The following is a 10,340-nucleotide window of genomic DNA, read 5'->3' on the forward strand; positions in this document are numbered from 1 at the left end:
CATCTTCCCAACCCAGGAATCAAACCCACATCTCCCGCATTGCAGGTGGCTTCTTTACCAGATGAGCCACAAAGGAAGCCCCAAAATACCTTGGAGATACTGATTGAAGTATATGCTATGAATGAAGCTTTATTACAGAGCCCTTTCCTTCCCTTTGACTTCCCAGGTGGCACTAGTGCTAAAGAACCTGCTGCCAGGGCAGGAGACTTAAGAGACATTGGTTCCATTTCTGGGTCCCCTGGAGGAGGGCATGGCAAAACCCTCCATATTCTTGCCTGGAGAATCCCATGGACAGAGGAGACTGGTGGGCTACAGTCCAATGGGTTGCAAAGAGTCAGACATGATTGAAGCGACTTAGCATACATGCATGTAAGTGTTAGAGCTACATACCCACATAAACGAAGTCCTTCCTCATATTTGCTGAATTCTCTCTCACCTTTCTTTACTTCCTTTGCAATTTAACTATTATAAAGAACTATTTAAATATCTGGACTATAGGAAATACTTGTAGTAAGTTTGTACTTCAGATTTTTGTGACGATCAAATTTGTTTCCAGCTCTACTTCAAGTCTATTGTCTCCTCTGAAAAAAAATCCTGTTAGATGATAGATGTGGTCTGGAACTTTTTGTAAGCTAAAGTTATAGAAACATCAAATATACTAAAATACAATTTAGACATCTACAGGAGGTATTCTGCTTTGACAGACTTGAAACTTTATTACTTAAATAAAAAGCCATCATACTTTCACTCAATTTAGCATCTACATGTTTCCTTAGTCTTTAGTTGCTTCAGGAGTCTGTAGACAGCACTGAGTTAGCCTGCTGTTGTAAAGTAAGATGAAGGAAAGCCTGACTGAATGTGGTAAACTGTATTTTCTGGAAATGGCTGTGGACAAAGACTATTACAGGTTTTGTGGGATATAAGATTCCAGTTGTCCTCCATCTTTCATTTCCTTCACAATAGATTATGGCTAAATTAAATATTTCTGCAGCTTATTCCTTGTATTTCCTTGACTGGGAACATGGGACTTTTTAAATATGTATGTGTGCTTCTTTAGTTTGCAGGAAATGTACATATATTTTTATAATTTTTTTCCTAATAAAAATACATGGTTTCTTCAGAACAGCTTAAAGAAAATAATCATCCCTAATTCATCCAGAAGTTTGGCATATTTCCTTCCCATCTTTTAAGTATTACAAACATACTGTTTTATTTGTAGTCACTGTGTAGCCATATGACTAGCCTCTTTTGTTCCTTTCTGAGGTTCTTTAATTCAGAGATTAGATAGCTAAGCCCAAGTGTGCCCAAGTGATCTCTCGTCAGTCTTCTGAGGCCAGAGGACTATTCTTGTAGCTCAGCCTCATTTTTTATGGCTCTTGAACACATTTCTCCAGTTATTAACAAGCACCTGAAAATCTGTTAATCACAACGATTAAATTTACTTTTGGAAACACTAGGTAACACAGTTGACATAAAATATGCATATTTAAAACTAGAATATTTGGAAAGTCACCCAGTGTTTAGTCCTAATGCAACATTGGCACATTCACTTATGTCTTTATAGGCCAATTATATACCCCAACTACTACAAGTTAATGCATTAAAAAGAGAAAGTTCCACCTTTAAGTAGTGAATTAAAATTTATTGTAAAAGGCAGAGTTTTATATATCCTTTTAAAAAATGAAAATTCAAAAGTCTTAGAGTTAAGCAATGAGTCTTTAACATTATAAAGCTATTTATAATAGTAATTAAAGTAATGGTAACATTTTACCCTTATAAAAATGTCACAGCATTCAAATCACAACTTGGATCCTCAATGATTCAAGTGTATATCTTATACAGTAAGGGTTTGGTCAGTTTTAAGATAAAATTCCTCCAGATATGCTGTCCTCAAGTCCTCTACCATCACCATCCATCAGCTCACACAGTGGGATAGCTGGCTGCTGTGGCAATTCCACAATGGTTGTTCTGGTCTTTGGCCATTTTTACGTAGCCATTCCAGCCCCATTCTGGACCCCAACTGAAAGAAGAACATGTTTTCCATTTTATATAAAGAATCAAGTACACATTAGTTTCATTAATAGTAACTAATAATTAAAATAGTACTTACCATGTATTAGGTACAACTGTAAGTTCTGTTACGTATATTTATAAGTATATTACTCCTGTGGGTCCTTATCTTTACTTTTTAAGGTAGGATATTGAGGCAGAACTGAGATTCCAATGGAACAGTCTGTTTCCACAGGCTATCTTACACCTCACTTTAAAGAGGTTTAGCTGTGAAAATTGATTCTTACAATCCTCAAAGGCCTCTAAGTGCTGGGAGTAAAATGCATTGGCAGGACATCAAATGATAATAGAAAGAAAGGATGCACAGAGGCCACTGGCCTCTTGGACAATCTTTCAGATTGAAAGAATCAGCAGAGGCAGATGTTTTTTTGCTATTCTTTGTTCAAAAATTAGAGACAGAAAAAGGAAGGCAGCTCTCAGCTCTACAGGTGAAAAATTCTTTATTTAAAACCCTTGGGCTAGCTGTGTTTCTGAATTAAGAAAATTTTCATAATTTAAAAATACAATGTTACAAATACATAATAATAACCCCAACAAACTCACTACAGAATCTTATAATCACATGTTAGTACTTCTCTGTTTACTTTAACAAGGAGAAAGACTTTCTGGGATTTCAAAATTCTTGTACCTGTAATTAAATACTTCCCTTTTCAATTTAAAATATAACATTTGGGGTTTTATACCTGTTCTTGACAATCCAAAATTTATTGTTATTTGAATCTGTTCCTTCAAAGCCATAGCCAACCACCAAAACACCATGATCCAGGTCTTTGCTGCTGCAGTCTGGATCATAATAAATACCTAGGAGAGTAAAATTCAGTGTTGGGATAAGGAGCTCCAAGTGACACATGAGAGTAACCCATCCTATCGACTAATAAAGAGAAGCATCTCAAAATTCAGTGAAATGTCATAAACAAATTCCAAATAAGACTTAAATAGTCAACCAAAAATAACGACTGATGAAAAATAAAAATAAAAACTCAACTTACTAGAAATCAACAAAATTCAACAAAATAGATAAATTTTCCACTTAAAAAAGGTTTCCAATAATAATACCTACTAATAATAATTAGCATAATCCTCTCTACTCCTTGAATGCCAACTAATAAAATAGAACAAAACAAAAAAATACTTGAACTATTGGATTCTTTACAGTTCTAACTGTAATAGTAAAAAACTTTGAAAAAGGGCCCAACAATTGAAGAATAGTTACATATAGGTTGTATATAAAGAATTAATTACATAGCCATTTAAAAATATTTATGAAGAGTTTGTCATCATGAGAAAATGCTTAAAGCATAATGTCAAATGGAAACACCATTATTAAATGAATACACTCAAAATTCTTTAGTCCTAGAAAACAGGACTCCATGCCAAAGTCAATCATGGTGGTGTTGTCCAATTTTGACTGCCTGAATTTCTATAATAAAAGACAAACACCTACCTGATTTATAGAACTGGAAGGATGTATGGCCTGCATCAATAGCAACAGAGATGGGGCCCACAGTTGCCACTGCCTTCATAAGGGCCTTCTCCCGCTGAGGGATGTCAACGAAGCCAGTGTCATTGGCAGCAGAACACTCAGGCTTATAGTTACAGCTATTTGTGTCCTTTTAAAGGTAAAGGGGAAAAAGACTTGATTACTACCATTCACCTCCTGGATAACATGAATTCTAGGACCATTAAGACTCAGCAGATTGCAACTTAATGATTTCTAAGTCAATTTTGTTATAAAGCAGCCAAGAAAAATGCTGATTGGTTTGAAGTTGAAAAAGTAGTAGATATTTCTTCAATGAGGCCATTAATATCTACCTGGCCATAATAAATTTTTCACTATGGAGAAATATGTATTATATACAGAATGGTGTTTCCTACCTGGCACTAGTGGTAAAGAATCCACCTGCCAATTCAGGAGACATAATAAGAGATGGGTTAGGAAGATTCCCTGGAGGGGGGCATGGCAATCCACCCCAGTATTCTGGCCTGGAGAATCCCATGGACAGAGGAGCCTGGCGGGCTACAGTCCATGATGTCACAAAGAGTCTGACATGACTGGCGTGACTTAGCACGCATGTACACATAGAATAGCGCACATATTCTCCATGTTGCATAGAAGACAAACTCTGTTAACCATCTAAAATCAGAGACCTCTGCAATAGCTGATAATTTATAATGGTGGTTCTAACAGTTTGCATCTAAAATGTGAATGCTCAATAAGGTGTCTCCTATCTCTGAAAATGTTAGAAAGCAGAGCTGTAATGACAAGATAAGGACCTCCTTTTACCGTTGCAAGATATGGATAAGATTCCTCTGTGTCCAGGCCTCCGTTGTCCTTAATATACTGGAAGGCATTATCCATTAGGCCACCATTGCAACCCTGATTGCCTTGAGGCCGAGAGCAGTCCACCAGGTTCTGCTCACTCAGTGAAACAAGTTTGCCAGTTTTCCGGAACATCTGTCCTTCAAGAGCACCAGTGGCACTAAACGCCCAACAAGAACCACACTGACCCTGAGAATAAAAGAGCCATCAGTTTACAAGACAGATACAAAGACCAGCAACAGTCCATATAACTAAACACTCTGAAATTTTGAATACTGTCATACCTGATTCTTTACAGAAGTTACATAGCCTTTCTTAGTCCAATCCACAGATTTGGGGACATCAATAAGGAGAGGTTCATGGAACATTTTCCCCTTCTTATGCTTCTGATTTTGAAAACCATTCATCACCTGCCTAAATTCTTCATTGGTCTTTAAGGAAAAGTAAATAAAATGTAGAAAAAGTAAGAAGTTATTTTGCTAAAGTACTGAGAAGAGGAGGCACAAAAATTCAGCAACTCATGCCACACTCACCATGTCACCAAAGGCATTCATTGCCATGCTGAAGCCATGTTTCCCTTGGCTGTATTCCTGATTATGCAGGTCAATTATTTTCTTATTCTTCTCCCACACTGCTCTCCTCCATCCTTCTTCATTCTAGATGTAAACATATAACTGATCATTTTTATTTCTACTTAAAACCCAACCCATGTTCACCAAATGCATTTTCAGACAGAGAAAAATTGTCAGGAATGGCTTTATACTTCTGGGAGCTGTTCTCCAAACTCCCACACAGGAATATATGCCCATGCTGTGCTCAGAAATATATGCTATTAAGGTACTACCTTGGTCAAAGTTGACAAAACTACTCCAGAAACTATTCAGACCAACAGCACAGACCATTCTCTGTGGGGGTCCCTCTGGACATTTTCAGATGTTACCAACCATGCCATATAACCTCCTGTGAGTTGCCTTCCACTGGAGCCAATGTCCATCTAAATTTGGATCAAGTTTTGGAGCAGCTGAGGCTACTCCCAAGCAAACGACAGTCAGGAAGAATGGATTCATGTTTCAAAAACCTAAGAAAGAAAAAGAAATTAGTAAGTATTTGATGAGGCCAATCCTTAAATAAAAAAAGCTTTCTTCTGAGATGTTACAGCCACTATAGTGGACTGAGAACATTTAAATTATCTTCTCAAATATTTATGAAAGGTCTGTAGAAAAAGGTTAAAGATACAGATGGAGAAAAACAGATAAAATATTACACCAAATTATTACATTTTGATTCAGCCATCAAACTGAAAAAACAGGCGACAAGTGCTATAGGAATTGAAACCGACTTCACTATGAGTGCACTGAAAATTCACTATTGTAAGGATCGCTCAGCTGGTAAAGAACCCGTCTCCCAGTGAAGGAGACGAAATAGACTCGAGTTCAACCCCTCAGTCAGGAAGAGCCTCTGGAGAAGGAAATGGCAACCCACTTAGATATTCCTGCCTGGAAAATTCCATGGACAGAGGAGCTTGGCGGCTACAGCCCATGGGTCGCAGAGTCGGACAAGACTGAACGCACAAGTACACAGGCACGCAAGGGTCTTTGCCATCTTGTGGGTCGGAGTCTTAAGATAATAAGAGCTAGGAAACCGTTGGTTCAGGTTACTTACTGAAGGTACGGAGGTGACGAAAAATTTTATTTATCAGGACGTCTGATCCAAAGTAAGGACAGACATGAATCCCGAAGAATTAGGTGCTACCTCACACCTTTCTTCTTGACTAATATACGGCAGAGGGAGAGTTACACCTTCGAATCTCCGTTACTTGAAAACTTTCTGAAAACCCTCCCCAAGACAAGGTGGGCCGAAGTGCACCCAGCGCTCCACCCGTCCCTCCCCTTGTCCTGTGGCCCACACTTCTCTCTCCCTCAAACTGGCACGCGATCACGACGGCGACCTGAGCCCCAGTTCTCGTGCCGGACAGGGCCCGACTCTGACTCCTAGGGCTCGGAGAACCCGGCCGGGCTGAGCTCGCACCAGCGCTGCAGGTGGAGCCAGCCCACGAACGTGCCGCCCCCACTCTCAGGCCTCCGCACAAGCCAGTAGCTTCCAGAGGATGTTTACGGTGGCGCAGCGAGCGACTGGTCCCGTAACCCGGCGTTCGGAGGTCAGACTGCCGCGATCCACCGGGACTTTGTGCCCGCTGTCGCCCAGAGACTGACTGGCCTAGTACCCCCTGTGGTCTCAGCTTCGCCCTGGGTTTCCCCAAAATAGCCCTTCCCCCTTCACCACCTCAAGGAGGCCAAAGCTCGAGGCAGTGCGGACCCAACTTCGTTAACTCCCGGCGGGTAGACGCCGTTGTTTCCTGGAGGTCGCGCCTACTCCCTCCCCGAGTCCCTGGATATCGCTTCCTCCAGTCTTTGGCCCGGACCCGCCTCAGCCCGACTGGGTCCCAGACCTGCGGCTTCCAAAGCTGCGCAGGCGCACTCCACGGTCGCACGTAACTCTCCAAAGGTCGCCGAGGCCCGAGGTGCTGGCCAGGTCGCGCTTGACTCAACCTTTAAGGCCTGGGTTTGCGGCCCGCCCGGCCCCGCCCCTCCCGCCTGCCCGCGCAGCGATTGGCTGAGCTGGTCAGCGGGCAGGGCCTCCAGGCGTGGATACTCTGGGCGCGTGATGCGACTCTGTTCCAACTTGTCCCAGGGAAGGCCGTACGGAATAGAACCGAGTACGAAGAGCTGGGGGTCCTTGGGCAGTGCTGAGGAGGGGTCCGGCGCCTTCCTGGGGACGAACATCAACTAACTACCTGGAATTCCTGTGCTCGGCTGAGTTCACGAAAAGAAGCTTACAGGGAGCCCCAATTGGATTTTCAGTGTAACTCTGTAACTCCTTTGGTCCTAGAGTTTTTGGTGAAAATCTGCGGGAGGATTGAGAACTGTCTTGTCTAGGGGTTCCCGCTTATTCAACAGCAAAGGTGGGGCAGGCTAGAGGAACCCCGAGCCCGTAGGCAGACGTGTTCCCTCCCGGGTTGAGGGTGGTACCAGCTGGATTTGAAAAGAATCGGAGCGGAATGGCAGTTCCTCAAAGCTTGTGACTGGTCACTGCCCAAATCTCAGGAGGCAAAGGGATGGGCTGGGTGGGTCTGCAGAGACGGCGTGCATTTTGTTATGCCCTTTCCTGTTTTCCAAGTCAGGAGGTCTTCTCGCCTTTCAAGCCTGTCTTAAAACCAACAGAAATGAGCTATTTACAGAAAATTGGTCTTAATAAAAAGGAGAAGAGCCGAGGAAAAAGAGTGGAAACCACTTATGCTTCCCCACTCTCTGGATTATGGATTGTTGTCTTCCTTCAAGAGAAGGATAGAGTGTCTTACTTCAAGAGAAGTATCCAAAGTACTTCTCTTGAGATGTAAGAAATCCACTTCTAAAATCAGTGCTTTAATTATGTTTAATGTTAGAATTTAGGTTTACATGGTTAGAAGAAATATTTTCGATAGAGGAAAAAATAGAGAGCTAAAGATTTGAGAAAATTAATTCAGAAACTTTTTTAAAAGTTACTTTAAAAAATTATATAAGAAACATATTCGTTATAGAAAATATATTTTAGAAAATAAACACCCTCAACCGCTCACCCATAACTCTTTTATATGTATATAACAAAAATAGAGTCATACTGTGTATCGATTTGAAAACTTAGTTAAAATTAAATTAGTAACCTTCGTAGAAGCACAAATATTTTTAAAAATCAATTTATTAAAAATGTCTATTTTATGTTCTTTGAAGTAGAATCTGTTTCCTTTCAAACACAGCTCACACCCAGGAATTCTCAGGTGGTTACAGAAATATATATTGTATGGCGAATGGCTAGAAATTTTTGTTTTGTTCTTTTTCTTTTCTTTATTTAGAAGTAGTTGGGGTGATCAATGGGGCTTCCTAGGAGGCTCAGTGGTAAAGAATCCACCTGCCAATGCAGGAGACGCAGGAGATGCATCTTTCTGGATCAGGAGGATCCCCTGGAGGAGGGCATGGCAACCCATTCCAGTATTCTTGCGTGGAGAATCCCTTGGACAGAGGAGCCTGGCGGGTTACAGTCCATAGAGTGGCAAAGAATTGGACACTTGAGCAACTGAGTATCTATACACACATGGCGGTCAACTCAAGTATCATTCACACGTGGAAAGAGCACCTACATGGGAAAAACTTGTTCCCTACATGGAAACAACATGATATAAGGAAGGATGCAATTCTTGTCTGGGTGATGGAAAGCTTTATAATGAGAAAAGTGGAAAGTTTCCATAATCCCTGATTGGAGGCTGTTATTATAAGCAAGCTGGAAGAAGAGTACCTAGAAATGATACATCTTGTGTTTGGGAGAATATTTTGATTTCTCTGGTTTGTCCTGGAATTGGAAGCAAAAATAAGTTGTTAGCCACTCACTAAGTCCTGACAGTTCTGAAGTGGTTGCTGCAGTTTTCTTTTGTGGGTCAGAGTTCTATTGTCATATGAAGTCGAACCATTGTCCGTTTGTTTACTCAGTCTATCACAAGAAATCTAAGTTATTTTAACACGTGGGTTTTACAGTTGCCCTTGGGTCTCAGCTCCTTAAGATTGCAGAGGGTGGAAAAACTTGCTACTATCTGCCTTGAGCAATACCTGACTGGAGGCTGTGTAACTGGTGCTGCTCCAAAGAATGGCATCTCCTTTGTTTCTTGGAATGTGATAAAAACACAATGGAGGGGAAATGAACTCTTTTTTTGCTTTAAGCAAATATGATCAAACCCTAAAATTAAGAAATACCTAAATTCAGGAAAAAGCCATTTAAACAAGACAATGCATTATTGCTCAAACTCAGGAAATCTGCTAACAAAATTATCTCTTAAATAATGCATTACAGAGTTGTGTTATTACTAACCATTATGTTCCTTTTCTTCTTCTATTCCCACTTCTTTGTAAAGTAGCTTAGGTGAGTGCTAATTATTGAAACAGTCACATTTTAGCCAAGTAACCAACCCTTAGCTCTACTTTTGATAAAATGCAGTTGGTATAACTTAACAATTATCTGTGAAAGGATATTTTTGTGTGAATCTGTCTAGATTTCTTTTGCTTACTTGTGAAACAGGATATAAATTCTTTATCCCATCTCTGGAAGTTTAAACCATAGTGGAATGAACAAATCTTATGAGGTGGTATTCAAGACCCTGAGGCCACTTAACATCTCTCCCCAATATAACAGCCCCCTCTAATTTGTTTAACTTCAATGAGCCATTAATTACTCCTAAAAATCATTATTCAATCCATTTGTAAAGTGTTTTACTAGTTATAATTTAATAGAAAAGTGTTTATGATTTTATAGAAAAGTGTTTGTTTATGATTAGATGTTCAAATGAAGCCACTTAAGAAATAACCTATTTTTCTAAGCTTCTGTAACCTTGCTTTTCCTATAGGGTTAAACAGCCAATTTAAGTGAGTAAGTAAATCAATCTACAAAAATTAATTAAATTCCTACTTGGTGCTTATTGACCACTCCTGGTGTAGTTTGTGCATTTACTTAGACATGTCTGCATGTAAAGACCTCCCCAGTGGCTCAATGGTAAAGAATCTGCCTGCAGTGTAGGAGACACTGGAGACATGGGTTCAATCATTGAGTCAGGATTTCCTGGAGGAGGAAACAGCAATCTAACTCCAGTATCCTTGCCAGGAAAATCCTATGGATAGCAAAGCCTGGCAGGCGGCAGTCCCTAGGCTTGCAAAGAGTCGGACACAACTGAATGACAGCACACAGCACACACATTCTACATATAACTTTCCTGACAGCTTTTCTGAAGCTCAGCCTTTCCATTTAAAAAAACTAAGACTTACTACAGTAGCCTTGACTTTACAGCATATGTGCACAGCCATGATCAATATATTTAAATGAGATTATGACAAAGCATATTGGTGCAGTAGGTAACATAGGAGCTGACCTT

General features: G+C 40.4%; 1 protein-coding gene and 1 long non-coding RNA gene across 9 annotated transcripts; one reads left to right on the top strand and one right to left on the bottom strand.

The window, feature by feature from the left end:
• Positions 1-1,621: 1,621 nt before the first annotated feature.
• On the bottom strand, positions 1,622-6,958 carry LOC145518630 (procathepsin L). 8 transcript variants are annotated; one of them, XM_081523457.1, is made up of 8 exons: positions 6,840-6,958; positions 5,335-5,468; positions 4,924-5,046; positions 4,675-4,821; positions 4,355-4,573; positions 3,515-3,680; positions 2,754-2,871; positions 1,622-2,020 (listed from the first exon to the last, which is right to left on the bottom strand). In XM_081523457.1, exons 2-8 carry the CDS (start codon positions 5,455-5,457, stop codon positions 1,921-1,923), a joined length of 996 nt encoding a protein of 331 aa, XP_081379583.1. In that variant the 5' UTR covers positions 5,458-5,468; positions 6,840-6,958; the 3' UTR covers positions 1,622-1,920. The 8 variants fall into 8 exon arrangements, with proteins under 8 accessions (XP_081379583.1, XP_081379554.1, XP_081379581.1 ...); XM_081523428.1 differs by having other exon boundaries at positions 4,355-4,579; XM_081523455.1 differs by having other exon boundaries at positions 4,355-4,579; positions 6,707-6,958.
• A 95-nt stretch (positions 6,959-7,053) lies between these two features.
• LOC145518698 (uncharacterized) lies at positions 7,054-9,897 on the top strand. The gene is made up of 2 exons (XR_014063153.1): positions 7,054-7,783; positions 8,280-9,897. It is a non-coding gene; the product is annotated as an uncharacterized LOC145518698 (long non-coding RNA).
• Positions 9,898-10,340: the final 443 nt, after the last annotated feature.

The sequence above is a fragment of the Giraffa tippelskirchi genome, chromosome 1 (genome assembly GCF_054371585.1).
Source record: "Giraffa tippelskirchi isolate mGirTip1 chromosome 1, T2T-mGirTip1v1.2.pri, whole genome shotgun sequence".
NCBI classification, from domain to species: Eukaryota; Metazoa; Chordata; class Mammalia; order Artiodactyla; family Giraffidae; genus Giraffa; species Giraffa tippelskirchi.

Bases quoted from the DNA above. Each gene is read 5' to 3' on its own strand.
- LOC145518630 (XM_081523428.1), bottom strand. From the start codon at position 5,457: ATGAATCCATTCTTCCTGACTGTCGTTTGCTTGGGAGTAGCCTCAGCT. The intron at 4,822-4,923 runs GTGAGTGTGGCA...TTTTCCTTAAAG, and splicing joins TGAATGCCTTTGGTGACATG to ACCAATGAAGAATTTAGGCA. The intron at 4,580-4,674 runs GTATGACAGTAT...TTTTATTCTCAG, and splicing joins TAACTTCTGTAAAGAATCAG to GGTCAGTGTGGTTCTTGTTG.